At 44.6% G+C, this 18,413-nt stretch overlaps 1 protein-coding gene and 1 pseudogene across 1 annotated transcript in view; one reads left to right on the forward strand and one right to left on the reverse strand.

The window, feature by feature from the left end:
- Nucleotides 1-1,657, reverse strand: part of LOC115526940 — a 74,083-nt pseudogene extending 72,426 nt beyond the window's left edge.
- Nucleotides 1,611-18,413, forward strand: part of ACTN2 (actinin alpha 2) — a 73,184-nt gene continuing 56,381 nt past the window's right edge. The window contains 1 exon segment of the mRNA XM_030334008.1: nucleotides 1,611-1,781. Within this exon segment, the coding sequence (XP_030189868.1) occupies nucleotides 1,656-1,781 (126 nt within the window). The 5' untranslated portion in view covers nucleotides 1,611-1,655.

Below are 18,413 nucleotides of genomic sequence, written 5' to 3' on the forward strand. Positions count from 1 at the left end.
GGTTGTTTCAGGAAGGATGGTAAATCTGGCTTTTATTCCATCTCATCTGGAATCTGAGGTCCCCCAGTTAATTTTTTTAAGACTAAGATGACAGTTTTTATCATTGTCGATACAGTTTCTAATTGTTAAAGTTTAGTGGCAAACTTGTTCAGAGAGTATGACTTTAATGCAAAATATAAGCTTAAAATCTTAAATTTAAATCCAGGCAAATTAGTTCAGTCACTGTTTCCAAGAGTGCTTATTCCTTCAACAAATATTTGAGCACCTACTAAGTAGCAGACATCCTTCTAGTGGCTGGTAATTCTGGCTGTGAGCAAGGCAAAATTTCTGCTCTCATGGAGTTCACGTTCTTTCTAGTGAGTGTGTTTCACAAAATGTTAATGCAGCATATATGCTAATTTGTCAGTCTTTTTGCAAAAAGCTTAAAATAATAAAAGTAAGTGATGTAAAAATTCTGAGGAACAATGATAAATCTGAGCATAGTTTCAGCTTGAAACATGTGAAGAAACTAAAAGCTTTTGAATCACAAACAGCTATGGAGCATCTGTGGGCAACTTTTATTCAATTTGGACATGAACTTCAGAAGGCACGTTTCCTGCCTATCAGCTCACATCTAGTATCCCAGTGTCTGGATTACAGTAAGCGCTTAATAAATACTCGATGAAAAAAAATTTCAACCTGCTTGTCCCAAAGGACCTCACCTCGGTTCCCCCAGGGCATAACCGATAGGGAACAGCTAACCAGAACCACAGGAATGAAAAGGCTTATGTGCAACATACCAAGGCGAGTTTTAAGTGTAACATGAAGCTGGCTTTTCGTCCTCCATTGTCAGTTCTTTTAAATTTATGACTGGCAGCTGAGAGCTGATACTTCCCGCCTTTGGTTCGGTTCCTGACATTTTAACACGGTTGATCCAAGTCCGCTGCCTTGATTTCCCCCAGGTGAGGGCGGGTAGAAGAAAAGGAGGGGATTCTGTAGCTGTAGCTTTTAAACTTTACTTTTCAGGCGTGTATGTGCGTGTTATCTATGGAAATACGTGGAAAACGTGAATATGCAAATGATATATGGAAAACTTGGATGCGTTGGAGGTGGTCAGGGATCCCGACCATGGGTGCCCCCGGCCCGGGCCCGCGTACACCCACCCCTCCTCCCCTCCGCCCCGTACCCGGCTCAGGCGCCCGCAACCGAGCCCGCCGCCAGGCAGAAGGGTAAGTGGGAGGCGTGGGCTGGTGCATGCAGGCTCCGCTCGCGGCCAAGGAGGTTTGCTGCAGCCGCGCGATTGGGGACCCCCAACCACCCCGCGTCCCAGCCCGCCAGCACGTGCTCGGCGCAGCGGGGGCGGGGGCAGAGGCGGGGGCGGGCGGAGGGCGGGGCGGGGGCGCGGCCCGGCGGCCACGTGACGGGCGGCGCGGGTATTAAGCGGCGCGGCAGCTGCTCGCGGCTCGAGCTGGTGCTTCGCCCGCGACCCAGCGTCTAGGCGTGCCGCCCCGAGAGGAGCCGCGCGAAGGTCACCCCGCGCCCGCCAGTCCGCCGCCCGCGCCTCTGCCGAGCTCCGCGCGCCCGCCGGCCCCGCCGCGTCTCCGCCCGCCCGCCCGTCCGTCAGTCCGTCCGTCAGTCCGTGCGCGCCCCGCCGCAGCCCCGGCCCCCCGAGCGCCATGAACCAGATAGAGCCCGGCGTGCAGTACAACTACGTCTACGAAGATGACGAGTACATGATCCAGGAGGAGGAGTGGGACCGCGACCTGCTCCTCGACCCGGCCTGGGAGAAGCAGCAGAGGAAGGTCAGCAAGGGCCCCGTGCCCGCCGTCTGCGGGCTCGGCCCGCGCGTCCGTGTGTCCCGGTCCCTCCGCGGGCTCGCCCACTGCGTGCACCTGCGAGTGGGCGCGTGGTGGAGGTGTTGTGTTGTCCCGTGTCATCGTAGCCCGCGTGCCCCGTGAGGAAGGAGAACACGTCCAGGGACGGGCACGAACCCGGGCGCCCTGTGTGTGTGCGCGCGCGCGAGTGTGCGTGTGTGTGTGTGTGTGTGTGTGTGTGCGCGCGCGCGCGCGTGTGTAAGTAACTGAAGAGTCACAAAACGAAAAACGTTAAAAGGGGAACAGTGTGTGTGTTTCTGCTTTAACCAGTGTCAGACCAGAACCTGAAAGTCTCAGGTAGGTCTGCTCCTGACCCCTGGAGTCTGTGACCTTCGCCGCCAGAGTTATACTAACCTGCACCACTGTGTTCATTTGCCCCCAGCCCATCTCTCCTCAAATAAAAATGTCAAGTGAACATCAGCGTCAATGGGATAGTCACAGGGCTGCCCGAAGAGTAGATCTGCAAATCATTTCTTAAGTGTTTGGGGCTCCTAAGAGAGGGATGCTGTGTGGACACTAGACATTCACCAATGAAGTAATAATTATTTCACGCTCTATTTGTGGTTCATTGAGGTAAGCACACAGGGACGAGGGAGTCAGCCAACTCTGAAAGCTCCCGGCCCAACTTGGTTGGCGCTGTGGGGGCCCAGTGGAATATTCCACTATTTCAAGGTTTCTTCTTGATCCCCTTGGCTGGAACACGTAGAGAATGTTCACCAGGAGGCTAAACCCACCTCCTGTTTGACTGGGCACAGAGCCTGGTGGGGTCAGGCATGCCATTGCAGACCTGCGAACCCAACTTTATGATGACAGTGTCGTGACAAAAGCAAAGTGCCCTACACTCCCCCCTCCCCTATTTTTCTGGGGGTGGAGCAAAGTGGATTTCCCTTCTAAGGACCTGCTTTGACGTGAATAACCTCTGTTGACCATATGTGTGCATAGGAAGTGTAGCTGCCACTGTGAGTGAGTGTGCTGTATTACTTGGTGAATTAGTGTACGACCGTGGGAAACACGTACATCTGTACTTTCTCTCCCAGTGAGCAGTGTTAGCGAAGGATCTCTCCTGGAAGGATCTCTCCCTATTTCGATAATTGTCAAATAGCCAAGCATTGTTTTTATATCAAGATTCCTCTTTGGTTGTCTACCCTCTCTGGTAAAAATACATTTACTGTTACTACTTTAAACCTCAAATTTGGCTACATTTCACCCTCCACGTTAGTTTCCTAAGACTTCCACTATCCCCACTTTCTTGGAAACCAGAGAATTGGAAGTGATAAATATAAAGGAAAATAAAATTTCAAATCTTCTACAATTTTTAAATGACATTGTGAGGGAAAACACATGGATTATGAACGTGTCATCTGGACTAGGTGATGCATTGTCAAACAGAAGTTCAAAAGTGACTTTAATTTTTAGCATGAGTGTTTCTCTTTAAAAAATTTCCCCAAAGTTTTGATTGGTACATTTTCATGGTCATGGTTTTTTTTTTGTTGTTGTTTGTTTTGTTTTTTTTTGTATGGGAAACAGTAAATAGCTAAGAATGGGGCAGATAGTCTGCCCATCATTTTTAGGAATAATAGTCTGATCACAATGGTTTCTGCTTTTGTTTTTTAGTTTTGGATAGAGCTGATGTCAGTTTCCAAAAGCCACATTGACATATATCTCCTGTCATATTTTTTTAATGCATTCACAATATTTTTTGATATAATGGCATTGTTGTAATTTTTGTTTTAAGTTTGGGATACCTGCATGAATATAATATGATAATTGGATAGCCGTTGACATACATTATTATACTTCCTGATCCCAATTCAAAAGAATGCTAAGTTTAAAGTGAGAATTTATTTTTATTTTTATTTTTAAGCTAAATCTGAGCTCACACACAGATCTTGCGGGTGTGAGTGGGGAATCCACTGCATTAGGACACAGGTCTGGACAGATCCAGAGGAGAACTCTGTTTCTACTTTTGGTATAGAACCTACTCAGGTCAATAAAATAATATCGAGCTGTGAGCTCAGTGTAGCCAGAGTAGTGGCCTCTATTTATGTCGTATGAGACAAACTGTTGGAACAGGACAAGGGTAAAATGCCATTGTTTCTATTGTGGGCTACCTTCTCCACACTTGCCATTTCAGTGATATGCTGGGTATGAGATCTGTCAACAGATGCTGGTAACACACGATGACGTGAGTAGCGTTATAATGGATGCGGTGCCTAATTATATCCACGGTTCAGAGAGTCTCATGGGCTCTGGTAATCCTTGCTCCCTGGTGTGGAATTCTTTGCTACAGAAGGACTTAACAAAAGTAGAGTGCTTGTTTTTTTCTTTCTTTCTTTTTTTTTTTTTTTTGATGATTTTTACAAATTTTGGTAAGAAACATATAAAATTGACCATCTTAAGCATGTTTCAGTGTGCAGTTCATCGGAGTTAAGAATATCCACATTGTTGTGTTATGCAACCAATCTTCTGAACTCTTTTCATCTTCCAAGACTAAACTCTGGATACCCATTAAAGAATAAGTTTGCATTCTCCCCTCTCCCCAGCCCCTGGCAACCACTGGTCTACTTTCTGTCTCTAAGAATTTAACTCTGCTAGGGACCTCATGTAGGTAGAATCATAACAGTATTTGTCCTTTTGAGTCTGGCTCATTTCACCTAGCATAATGTTCACAAGGTTCACCCGTGTTATGGGCTGTGTCAGAATTTCCTTCCTTTTTAAGGCTGACTGGTATTCCGCTGTATGTATCTTCCACGTTTTGTTTACTTGTCCGCAGGTGGACACTTGGCCTGCTTTTGTCTATTGTGAATAATGCTGGTATAAACATGGGTGTACAAATACCTTTTCATGACCCTGCTTTCAATTTTGCTGGTTTTATACCCAGAAATGAAATTTCTGGATCATGTGGTAGTTCCATTTTCAATTTTTTTGAGGAAGTGTAGTGTTTTTTCCAAAAAGAGGCAATTTAGAAGACACTGAATTTAGCATAAGTATGTGCAGGCATTTCGAAGGGCTCCCTTTCTCTTTCAGGGGTGTTTAGTAACAGGGGTAGGGATATACATATTCATGTAAGTTAGGCTGTCTTCAGTGGACTTTTGAAACTCCTAGAGCTTTGGTATTTAGAAGCAAGCTTCTCTTGGAACCAAGGAACACATTCAACCTTCAGTTCAACGGAAGCCTAATCAGGAGGTGACTTGTGAGAACAGCAATGCTGAATATGTGTGCTATCTCTGTGAGCTTGGGGCACTGTCCTTCACTCTGGGAGCCTCACACAGGCCTTTTAAGGAAATGACTATGTGTTTTGAAGTATAAAGGGTCCCTACATCCTTAATTTGTTTATGGCTAGAGGACGGATAAACTTTTGTACCAGTCGTTGGGAGAATAAGAGAGTGGTTCATTTATTCTGTATTCGGAACTCTCACTGGTTTTAATCATTCTGGAGAGAAAGTCAAGTTGTTTTGCATGTCTGTAATTTAGAGGGTCCGATTCACCATTCACCCTGGAGCAAGTCTGCCATCCAGGCCAAAGTGTCGCCGTGTCAGCTCAGGCAGCATGGACGGACATGTGTGGGAGCAGCTGCCCACAGGGTCCAGGTTAAACAGAGAGCCCAGGGACCTGAGAGTTCTGTGTTCTGAGGAGAGCAGCTGCTGGTTAAGGGCACAAGGTGAAGGCTGCTGGTTAAGGGGCGCTGCGTGTTGCAGTCTGCCTCTGCCTGATTATTTCCCTGGAGAAAAGGCACTGTGTGTTCCAACAAGGTGAATGGTTAATGAAACGCTTGTGAACTTTCTCAGATTGATGAGACCTAGAGGAATCCCTGTGCTCCCTGGTACTCTCTGACCGCGATCAAGCACCTAGGCCTTCAAGTTTCTGTTTCTTTATCTAGAAAATAAAGTCCCTAAGCCTTCAAGTTTCTGTTTCTTTATCTAGAAAATAAAGACGTGAGACCTTTCTCACCTCGTCATGCTTTTCAAGATCCAGTGGTTAAATCAGTTTACGTTGAAGGGGCTTTAGACACTATACATGTTCCAATGTTATTACCTCCATGTGGCAAATATTTGTTTTAGCAACTGGTGTAATGGTGGTTAGCTGTGCAGTAGGTCTGCACTCGGACTGCTAGGGGACAATGAAGCACAGATTTGTTCCTTAGTGACTTTACTGTACTTTTGTTTTTTTATTGCGGAGAAATATATATAATACAAAATTTACCATTTTAACCATTAAAATGTTTTTTTAGTGGTTATTTTTGAGAGAGGGAGACAGAGAGAGACAGAGCACACATGGGGGAGGAGCAGAGAGAGAGAGATAGAGAGAGACAGAACCCAAAGCAGGCTCCAGGCTCTGAGCTGTCAGCACAGAGCCTGACATGGGGCTTGAACTCACGAACCATGAGGTCACGACCTGAGCTAAGGTTGGTCACTTAACTGACTAAGCGACTCAGGTGCCCCTTGACCATTTTTAGGGGTACGATTCAGTGACATTAATACATTCACATGGCCATGCAGCCGTCATCCCCATCCATCTGAACTTTTCCAGCATCCCAAACTGAAACTCTGTGCCCACTAAACATTAATTTCCCATCATCCCCCTCCCCTGATATACATTTTTTTTTAAGTTTATTCGTTTATTTTGAGAGAGAATGAGGGTGTAAGGGAGGGGCAAAGAGAGAGGGAGACAAAGAATCCGAAGCAGGCTCCAGGCTCTGAGCTGTCAGCACAGAGCCTGACTCGGGGCTCGAACTCACAGACCACGAGATCATGACCTGAGCCAAAGTCGGACGCTTGACCAACTGAGCCACCCACTTTTAAAGAGTGGATTTACACTCTTGAACACTTAGAAAATAAGACGTTGTTTAACATTAAGTGCCAGCGCTCGTTGTGTAAAGAACAAAAATTATGGGAGGTCAAATCAGGAAAGTCATCGTGGGTGAGAATAATGAGGAAGTAGCTTTGTAAAGGAGTAGGACTTGGGCCAGGCCATAATTTAAGTAGTAACTAAGTATCAGCTGAGTGGCCAGTCACCCTTTTGTGCTATGAAAGCACCCTCACCCTTTTATCTCCTGGACCCCCCTCACCACCCTCTGACAAAGGGCTAAGGGAACAAGCTTAGAGAGTGAGAGCCTGAAAGGAGAAAGTGGCCAATGTGGCCAGCCTAGGACACCCAGCTCCATGTTCTTGGATGCATCTGCTGCTTCTGATGTGCCTGAGGGAGCAGGAAGAGACAGGCTTAACTAAAGCTCAGGATGCAGGTTGAACTTCAGAGAGAAGAGAGAGAGGGCCAGCTTACAGGGGACCCAGGCTGCAGGTGATGGAGCTCCAAGGGGCCGTGCTTGAAGAAGCCGACTGTTTGCGGAATGAATCGGATGCAGGAGGACCTGAGGCCGGGAGACCCAGGCAGAAGCCTGAGATGGGACCCGCAGGGTAGAGTGGCCAGGTTTAGATCTAGGGGCTGGTAGGAGAAATGGCGAGGAAGGCATCAATTTGAGAGTGGTCAGGAGGGATTATAGAAGTATTAAATGGCCCTGTGCTGTTCCACGGGAGGCTGCTGTATAAATCCAGTTAAGCAGACATGATCCCGCCGTCAGAGCTCCTGGACTGGAGAGTCAAGACCATGGTATTGACAAGGAACAAGCAAACTGATGAGGAGAATCGGTTTACCTGCCAGGAGATAGAAAGTGGCGTATTTACAGGGCATGTCATCCAGGGCTGTGGGGCAAGTCATGTGTTCCCGAGGCCATCCATCACTTGAAGGGAGGGCTGGAGTTCTAAGGGGCCTCTGATGTCCAGAGAAGGATGCCGATGGGTAGGCGTGGAAAGGCAGAATCTAGTATGAGCACCAAGACACCTCTGACCCCGGAGGGACGGTTGTTCTAAATACACACTTGGTTCGAGTGGTTAGGCAGAAAAGTCACTTTTTGTCTTCAGACCCTCCCCGAGACGCTGGGGCCCCACGCCTTCAGCCAAGTTCACCAGGGAAGAAACTTGAACTCAAAAGAAGATTCTACAAGGGTGTGGGAGGACGGATATAATTCTTAGCTGGGAAACTTAATGAACGTGGCTTCAGAAAGCTGTCAGAAAGCTGCAGTCAGTGGCTGCAGCTGGGAGACACCTACAGAAAAGGCACAGTCCCCGAGTGGGCGGGGGAGCCACCATGATGAGCAGAGGAGTCGGTACGGAATACGTTGGAGGACAGTCAGAATTGTACCGCTGTTTCCCTGGGAACAGTACTAATTCTTCCAGAAAGAACAGAGAGCAAAGATTAGGGGGAGCGTTTGCTAACTGCTGTGCTAGACAAATTCCAAAGGAAGGAAAATCTTGAGCACAAGGGATTGGTCTTTCCAAAGAAGTCTGGGGGAACATTTTCTGCACAAACGCACATCTGGGGGCACGCACCTGTCCCCCTCCCCGCAATTTTCCAGATCGGAAACGTTCTTTGCTTTTTTTTTTTTTTTTTTTTTTTTACCTGCAGCCCTACTGAAGAGCAAAATCTAAACGGACCACAGGCACGGTCATTCTTTCTTTCATTCGTTGGACGTTTTTCGTGCCCAGGGATAGAGAATTGAGTTGACACCACCTTAGGCCTTAAGGAACTTACAGCCCAGTTCAAGAGACAGAAAGGTCAGTGCAAAGCGCACAGGAAGGACACCCCATTCCACTAGGCTGGTGAAAGAAAGGAGAGAATATTTCCTGAATGTCCCACCTGGGTGGTTTCCTGTCATGGTGAACGGAAACATCTTCCTCCGTGTCACCCAGGCGGGATCCTAGGAGTTATCCTTGGTGCCTCCCTCCCTGTCAACTCTGGTGGAGCCCATCTGCTGAAGTCCTCTGGACCCTGCCCCTTCCTCCTGTTATATACGTTAAGGTCTTCAGAGCTTCTGTGTTTCCTGCCTCGATTAGGGTGGTGGCCTCCTGTGCTGTCACCCTCCCATAGCTCATGCTTCTCTGCAGGCTTTTCTCCATGATCCTGGCAGGAATGATCTTTATAGAGCACAAGCCTGGTCATGGTATTTTCTGCTTAAAGTTCCTCTGTGGTTTTTTTTAATTGCCATCAGGAGAGAATTTGGACCCCATGCAGTGGTTTGTGAGGCCAGGTCTCACCTAGCCTCTGTCTACTATTCCATTTCTCCCCCACAGGTTCAAGGTCCAACCCCACAGAGTGGTATTCACCCCTTTGCCTTATGCCCAGCCCCTGCGTCCTCTGCTCATTCTGGAGTTCCTCCTCCATCAGGCCCCTCCTCCAGGAGGCTAGCCTTCTAGAACATGGGTCACCTGGTAGTGTTTTGGTCTCCCTCTGAGGGCTGTGGGCAGACACTCTCTGGTTCCCGGAGCCCTGCACTGAGCCTGCTCAGACTCGGAACTCATTTGCGGAATGAAAAAAGTTATGAGTTCTATTTCCAAAAGGCATTTAGTACAATTAAAAAAATTTTTTTTTAAATTTTTTTTTTTTCCAACGTTTATTTATTTTTGGGACAGCGAGAGACAGAGCATGAATGGGGGAGGGGCAGAGAGAGAGGGAGACACAGAATCGGAAACAGGCTCCAGGCTCTGAGCCATCAGCCCAGAGCCCGACGCGGGGCTCGAACTCACGGACCGCGAGATCGTGACCTGGCTGAAGTCGGACGCTAACCGACTGCGCCACCCAGGCGCCCCTAAAATTTTTAAATGTAATAATTAACAACCTAGTTTTGCAGTCTTTATAACTCCTTGAGCTATCTATGTATTAACTCCAAATCATGCTTACTGTCTAGTGCTTTTAAAAAATATTTTCTTGGGGCGCCTGGGTGACTTAGTTAAGCATCCGACTTCGGCTCAGGTCATGATCTCACAGTTCATGAGTTCAAGCCCTGCATGGGGCTCTATGCTGACAGCTCAGAGCCTGGAGCCTGCTTCAGATTCTGTGTCTCCCTCTCTCCTTCTGCCCCTCCCCCGTTCGTGTTCTGTCTCTCAAAAATAAATGTTAAAAAAAATATTTTCTTGAAGTGTTTTTCTCAAGTCCTCAACATGATGGAGTTGTCTGACTTAATCCTTAGTCTAAGATTGAGCCTTCAACGACAAACTGCTTAATTTAAAAATAATTGGAATTTAGAGATTTTTGGAATTAAACTTTCATACATGCAGATTTATTTAAATTATAATGTGTCACCATCTTAATGAACAAAGTTTCTGGTAACCTAAATTTGATTTGAAATGACCAGTTTTATTTTCCAGATTGAAAATCTTTACCCACTTAATAAAGAAAATTACAAATTCACTTATGATTCAGATAAGTATAATTTAAATGTGTGTTTTTGTGGTAAAACCATTTTTTTTGGAAAATGTGCTGTACTTCCCAGTAGAACTGGGTAAGAGAGAATAGACGTGGGTGATTCTGAAGAATATATGTGTCCGGGAAAGGACAGGCCAAGTTCAAGACTAAGACGTTAGCATGACTTTGGGTTATCTTGCTTTGTTTGTTTCTTTTTGCTAGCAGGTAAATTTGTTAGTTATAATCCCTAGGAATCGTTATACATTATAAATAGATTCTTAATAGTATGTGACAACCTTTTCATTAAAAGGCATGCTGTCTTGGAAAAATCTCCTTTTTTAGTGATCGTGAGGACCAAATGGACAAAGAGGTGAATATACACTTATTTGGGGGCAAATGAGACCTATATTGAATATGAACCTGTGATTGAGTCTTATATAGACAATTATAATTGAGACTGGCAAACCAAGAAATCCTACCTTTTACAGTCATAAGGAATCTTTAAGTTATTTCATGATAGTCAAATAAGATGTGAAAGTAGTATTTATTAAAGTTTATTTATTTATTTTGAGAGAGCGAGAGAGAGCATGAGAGAGGGAGAGAGAGAATCCCAAGCAGACTCCAGGCTGTCAGCACAGAGCTTGACACGGGGCTCGATCTCATGAACCATGAGATCATGACCTGAACCAAGAGTTGGACGTTTAACCTACTGAGCCACTGCTCCATGAAAATAATTATTTACAAGTTATGAATGTCATTGCTCTTTATTAGAATTTTGAGTTATTTTACACGTATTAGGATGAGCATATGAAATTCTCGACATTGACCACTTTGACTTCCAAAAATTGCAATTTCTTCTGTTCAGCCCAGTAAAACTATGTTACCACTATGTCCCGTTGTATTTGAGATCCTTGACCAATACCATGCAATAGCCAAACCATAAAACTGAATTCTAATCATTTCTAGCCTTATCTCTAATGCCTTTGGTGTTCATTTAGGGAAGTAAAGGGATCGTTGGGTTTCATAGAAGGTAAAAATGGGAGGTTTGGATCAAGAGCTTGATATTCAATGGAAATATCAAGGAGAAAGGTCAAGCCTGGAGGTTTAGGTGTAGCAGTTATCTGCTCATAGGCAATGGTTGAAACTATGGGGAGGGGAACATGGGAGAAATCCAGAGAAGACAAGAGGACTCTAGATGGGGGGTGCTTGGGTGGCTCAATCAGTTAAGCATCCGACTTTAGCTCAGGTCACGATCTCATGGTTTGTGGGTTTGAGCCCCGCGTTGGGCTGTGTGCTGATAGCTCAGAGCCTGGAGCCTGCTTTGGATTCTGTGTCTCCTTCTCTCTCTGCCCCTCCCCGACTCACACTCTGTCTTTCTCTCTCTCAAAAAATAAATAAACATTAAAAAAAAAAAAAAAAGGGCTCTAGAGGAAGCAGTGTCATTGCCTGCACCTGGGAGCATTGCTCCTCTGCATGAAGATGGGGACACATCAGAGGACTTGGAACAACTCGAACTGTCACAACGTCTTTGATTTTCTTCCTGGAGAAATCTCACCTTGGTATTCCAATGGAGCTTCGCCAGTCTGAATGTGGCATTTGAATTGATTTAGTTGCTGGAAGAGAAACGCAGGGATTTGGCACCGTGGGGTGGGATATCTTTTAGCCGATGAGCTGAGTTATGCTTTCAAAGGAGGTGAAAAGCTGTAAGAAATTATTTATGGTGATGTGCTCAGGTCTGTGGCATGAAACGCTTACTGCAGTTGAAATGGCCAGTGGTAGGCTTTCCTGAGGAAGACTATACTAAAATGTCATGAGGATTGCTGAAGACAGTAGAATTTGTTTCATCTTCTACTAAAGGTAGAATTTAACCCCCAGATAGGTTTCCTTTTTTTCTATGTTATCATTTATATAATTAAGGGAGTGGAATGAATTGTTGCCCTCATTTAGATATTTGGTCTTAAGGATTTTAGAAAATATTATTAGTATTTGGGGTTGGGAGAGTATTGGTCAAGAAAATGATGATGGATGTATTCAGAATTGTAATCAGTTTAGAGGTCACCCACAGAGGATAATATTTTTCTATTTTGAAACACATTTTTGAGAGGAGGCAGGGGTGAGAGGGTGAGCGTCAGATTGGGCTGGGATGTGGGGAGAGATTTGTTGGAAAAAGGCAAGGCATGCTTTTTACGTTTTGCAAACTGTAATTTCTATCCTATTATTGGAAATTTATGAAATAGGAAGTGGCTGATTATTTTATCGCATACTTCGATCTATTCTGTTAAATTTTGAAACAGAAGAATATTTACAAAAAAAAATTTGTTTTCAGTATAACACCAAAACAAAAAGAATTCCAAGACAGTAAAAGTGATACTTTAGTATGTGAAAGATTAAGAAAAAGGATGGGGAATGGATTTGGTCTGTTATCCTTAGTATCCCAAACTATTCACTGTGCAGGGCAGAGCAGTTATTTATTGAGAATTACTAGGCGCTGTTTTAACCATAGATATTATTTTATTAAATCTTCACAACAACCTTGAGAACGGAGTATTATTATTCTCCTTTTTTCAACCAGGGAGGTTAAGTGACTTGTCCAAGGGTTGTTGAGGGTGGGGAGGTGTAGCCAGAAAACACACACAGAATTCTAGATTACAAAGATACAGTCCTGTCTCACAATGAGAGCTTTATCAAATGCAGAGATGCTGATATTTTATGGCATATTCTGGTCCACCAGGGACGGAGCTGAGTTTTAGAGCCATGCTGCTTAACTCTGAAGGCTGTGCTTTGAACTACTAATCATTTTCTGGGGTTTTTCAATTGCTTTGTACTCAGACTTATCACCTACAAGTCTGAGTAGAATCCTGGGATTCTGTATTCCTAATGTCTCACTTACCAATAACCTGTTGCCTTTGTGGAAGGCTGTGTGTGCCTGTGAATTTTTCGTTCCGCAATGTGTACAACTGGGAGCGTCTGATGAAATGAGAGAACTGAGTTTTAGGGCATGGTAAATACTGTCATTCAAGGGTTTTTCTCCAGGTCAGGCTGTGTAGCAGTTGCTTCGTCCAACAGAGGTACCTACAGGAGGAGAAAAGGCACCACAGGGAAAGCTAACAAAACCCTCTCAGATGGAGTTTAGTAGGACACGCCATTAAGGGCATCCCTTTGAAGTTAACTGCTGGTCTGACTCAGTTCCAAAAGAAGCCAGAGTTCATGATGCCTAAGAACTCGAGTCAGCTCTCTTTTGGAACCAGCCAACGAGACTCCAGGAGGCAAGAGCACAGATCAGTTCTCCCCGTGCAGGCGTGCTGTCTTAGTGCAGGAACGCTCTCTAAGATTTGGGTCCCACCAGGATTCAGCATGAACACTGTGACGTCGCAGTGCCAAGAACTCTCTTTATATTAAAAAAAAATTGCTGGGGCTCTTGGGTGGCTCAGTTGGTTAAGCATCTGACTCTTGATTTAGGCTCAGGTCATTACCTCAGTTTGAGTTTGAGCCCTGTATTGGGCTCTATGCTGACAGTGGGGGGGGGGGGGCCTGCTTGGGATTCTCTCCTCTCTTTGCCTCTTCCTGGCTTGTTCTCTCTCTCTCTCTCTCTCAAAAAAAAAAAAAAAAAGATTAATTTAAAAAAAATTAAAAGAATTCTGCTTTTCTTTAACTTCACATTATGGAAAGTTTCAAACATACACAAAAGCAGGGAGAATGCAGAATATAGTGAATACTTCTGAACCCAACTGGCCAAGGAAAACCTGTTTCGTGGATAGGGGATGTCTGATTCTTCCCCCCCCCCCCCAGCTTTATGGAGGTGTAATTGATTGACAGATAAAAATTATAGATATTTAAAGTGTACAGGATGTTTTGATATATGCATACATTGTGAAATGGTTACCAGGGATGTCCACCTCTAAAAGGGAAACAGTTTTTATGTTCAACAAGTGTTTTATTCCGTAAAAAATTTTTGAAAGATGCAGCACAAAGCAGAACTTTGAAGGAGGCCATTTGTCACCTGCCCCCTTTAATCTTTTTTTTTTTTAAGTTTATTTATTTTGAGGGACAGAGAGAGTGAGGGGGAGCGGGGCAGAGAGAGAGGAAGACAGAGAATCCCAAGCAGGCTTCGCACTTTTCAGCATGGAGACTGATGTGGGGTTTGAACCCATGAACCGTGAGATCATGGCCTGAGCCGAAACCAAGTTGGACACTTAACCGACTGTGCCACCCAGGCGCCCCTCACCTTCTTCCTTTAAATGAAAGATTCCCAAGACCTGCCTTTCCAGACATCACCCGCATTTAAAAAAATTTTTTTTTCAACGTTTATTTATTTTTGGGACAGAGAGAGACAGAGCATGAACGGGGGAGGGGCAGAGAGAGAGGGAGACACAGAATGGGAAACAGGCTCCAGGCCCTGAGCCATCAGCCCAGAGCCTGACGCGGGGCTCGAACTCACAGACCGCGAGATCGTGACCTGGCTGAAGTCGGATGCTTAACCGACTGCGCCACCCAGGCGCCCCAATCACCCGCATTTTAAAGGTAACCTTTCTAGGATGATAATCCTGTTGTCTAATTCCAGGAAGAACCCTCAGCATAGATTTCAGGCTGACAAGAGGAGAGGCTGGCATGGTGTGAGGCGTTTTGGGCAGAGGCAAAGCCTCTTAGCATCCTGTAAATGTGAATGGTTCACTGCTACGAGTTTGTGCCCGTGTGTCTGTACTGATAGGGTGTGTGCTGTGTGTAAGGAGTCTCTCTCACCTCCTGCTGCAAACTGATCTGATAAAGTGACCCTATAACCTCTTTCAGGGTTATTGGTCTAGTTCCCTCTTAGTTCGTATGACCTCTGCTTTCACCGCGTTGGACGGTGAGCTTGGATCAGAGACAGGAGGTGGGGAAGATGTCTGAGGATGCTGAATTTGATACATCTGTGTCTTTATTTCCTCCACCACCCCCAGAGTACAGCCGGAGGAAGGAGAGAAGAGACATTTAAAGGGTTCTTGGGGAAAGGTTATTTTTAGGGGCAGTCTTGCCAAGACTGCTTCCGGGGATTTTATTTAGACCTAGATCAGGCCCTTGCCTGCTTACATGTGTGCATATCTAGGGGAGTCCTGGAAGTGATGGGGGTGGGGAGGGTGGCCGCATGCATGCCAAGTCCCAGGCTACCTCACTCTGTGCAAAAACTCACTTTTATTTATTTTATATACCCCCCCCCCAGCTTTACTGAGATATAATTAACATAACATGGGAATGCAAGCTGGTGCAGCCACTCTGGAAAACAGTATGGAGGTTCCTCAAAAAATTAAAAATAGAACTACCCTATGACCCAACGATCGCACTACTAGGTATTTATCCAAGGGATACAGGTGTGCTGTTTCGAAGGGACACATGCACCCCCATGTTTATAGCAGCACTATCAGCAATAGCCAAAGTATGGAAGGAGCCCAAATGTCCATCGATGGATGAATGGATAAAGAAGATGTGGTATATATATATACAATGGAGTATTACTCGGCAATCAAAAAGAACGAAATCTTGCCATTTGCAACTACGTGGATGGAACTGGAGGGTATTATGGTAAGTGAAATTAGTCAGAGAAAGACAAAAATCATATGACTTCACTCATATGAGGACTTTAAGAGAAAACAGATGAATATAAGGGAAGGGAGGCAAAAATAATATAAAAACAGGCAGGGGGACAAAACAGAAGAGACTCCTATAAATATGGAGAACAAACTGAGGGTTACTGGAGGGGGATGGGCTAAATGGGTAAGGGGCACTAAGGAATCTACTCCTGAAATTGTTGCACTGTATGCTAGCTAATTTGGATGTAAATTTTAAAAAATAAAAAATAAAATTAAAATAAATACAGTACAACTTTAAAAAACATAACATTGTATAAATTTAAGGTGTATGACATGGTGTTCATTTCTCAGGGCCTCTGTTCTTCATGAAGGGATATGACGAAAAGGTGGAGTAAGAGGTAGGAAGCCCACATCCAAGTCTGCCCAGAAAGGTCCCACTGGGGGCTGTGGCAATAACCACGTTTCCTCGGACTCTCAGAAGTGGTCCAGGCTAGACGCAAACTCTGTGGTCCCTGTGTTCCGAGGACATACACGTAGCAACCTCAGAACATTAAAATAACGTTGAGACCCAAGTAATGTATATATAGGATAGCAATGCCTTTTCTCAAAATACGGGCCTATTTCTGAACTTTAAAAAATGCAGATATTGGCGAAGTGAGATTTCTTACGTTTTGAACAGATTTAAATACCAGAGTCTAGTAATTTCCAAATCTTTTAATTCACGTATCTTTTAGAAGGCCAAGCCTTGCAGAGAGCCATGGGGGTGGAGCCCTGTGTGTGGAGGGACACGGGGCCACCGACCCCCCACGGTGGGTCAGGCTCCCCTCTGAAATGCATGCCACCGTGTGCTTTTGGTATTTGATATGTTATCTTTATGGTTTCATCAATACTGTGTAGATTCACACTTCAGACAGTTTGATATTAATATGTGCTGTGCTTTAAGAATGCTTATTTTGTGAGTCTGAAAAACGAAGGGTCACACGTTATTTAAATAGGTAGCGCGGTCACCAAAGTCAAATTCTATCTAGCTTTGTTCTTCAGACAATTTAAGTTTTATATATTTATGTTTATATTTGAAAACATATATATATGTATATATATATATACATATATATATGTGTGTGTATATATATATATATATATATGTAAACTCTGGGAGTGCAGCGATGATAATAAGTACATTTACTGTGTGATAAAATCATGCTTCCTGTAAAAATTCCCCGTGTTTCTATAATCAGACACAGGTGGGGCTGTCACTGGTGGAGTCCTTTAAGGACTTGGTAAGGAGGCCGGAAAAATCCTGTCAGAAATACCTGGTGTGTGACAGTGGGTTGTATTGCTGTAACTGGCATCTGGGTAACTGGATATTATGGACTCCAAAGGATTTCTGTTCTGCGATCCTAGAACTTGGACAGCGCGTACCTTCTCCATTCGGGTTTTGAAATGTGATGTCGAAATAGGGATTTTAATGTGAAACTTAAAAAAAAAATCCTGGAGGAGCCCTCCATTGGTTAACTTCAGAAATCTGGGGTTGCTTAATTATATCCAATTTAGGCAGTTTTTCTTTTTCAGGGAGAAATATGGAGGATTAATGAAGTAAAGCTAGCTTAACGTAATTACAGATAACCAGGATGAAGACCAAAGAATCTAGGCTAACACGTTGTATATACTTCCCCGAGTTACTTTTTTAAGACACATTTCTGCATAAGTCATACACGTTCCCTACAGAAAATATGGATAAGAAATTTTTAAAAGTCACAATCTAGAGAAAACTGGTGTTAACATTTTGCCATATCGTCTACTAGAACACTTTATGCTATAGTATGGAAGCATATGTTTATGAATTTTGTATCATAGTATGTAATTGTCTGAAATGGCTCACGATATGGAGGCTTCATCGTATATTTTTGTGAACACTGTCCACTCAGCATGAGCCCTAGGCAAGAACTTTTTGAAGGAGGAAATCGGAGCCTGGTTCCCTCAGGACGGAGTGAGCAGGAACTTTGGAAATGGCCGGCTCCCCTGTTTTTACCCCTTCTGCTAACCAGAGCTTTTCCCGTGTGGAGAGGAATCCTGTAGACGTACCTGATGGGGACTGTTTCTGGTTTAGGACTGCGCCCTGGCCCAAAACACCAATGCAGAGCATGTGGTGTCTTACGGAGAGCTGTTTCGTTCTAAATGAGCGCTTTAATCCCTTATGAGGCAGCCATTTATTTGGGTCCCTGAAAGTAGTAACATTATGGTGAACTGTTTCTTCAGTTCCCCGGATGGGCTGAGGAGGGAAACATCAGTTCGCTTTTCTAAAGAAAAGCCTTGCATTCATCCTCAGGAACAGAATAATAAAAGTATAATAAATGTTGCTGTTGCCTAAAACCAAGCAACAGTTGGGTTTGCCCTGTCACTGAGCCACATCTTGCACATAATTACCCAGGCTGCAAGGGAACAAGTTATTTTGGGAAGCATAGCTCAGGATCAATCATATGTAAGGCTGTTTGTTGGGAGCTGTAGATGCTTGCTTACCAGAAAGTCCTCAAAGGAATTCTCCACATAGCTCATGCCAGCTTGGGGGAGGCAGGTGTGACCCCAGAGAACTCCCAGCCAGTGGCTAAGTCAGGCTCCTGGCCCGGGAATTGCTCTGTCTTGGCTGACCAGGCACCTGAGAGCTTTCATGTGGTTCTTTGAGCTTACCCCCACCTCCTTTATTTAAAAAACAAAAAACACACACAAAAAAAACAAAAAACCTTTTAGAGCAAGAATG

The sequence above is a fragment of the Lynx canadensis genome, chromosome D2, assembly GCF_007474595.2.
Source record: "Lynx canadensis isolate LIC74 chromosome D2, mLynCan4.pri.v2, whole genome shotgun sequence".
Taxonomy (NCBI): Eukaryota; Metazoa; Chordata; class Mammalia; order Carnivora; family Felidae; genus Lynx; species Lynx canadensis.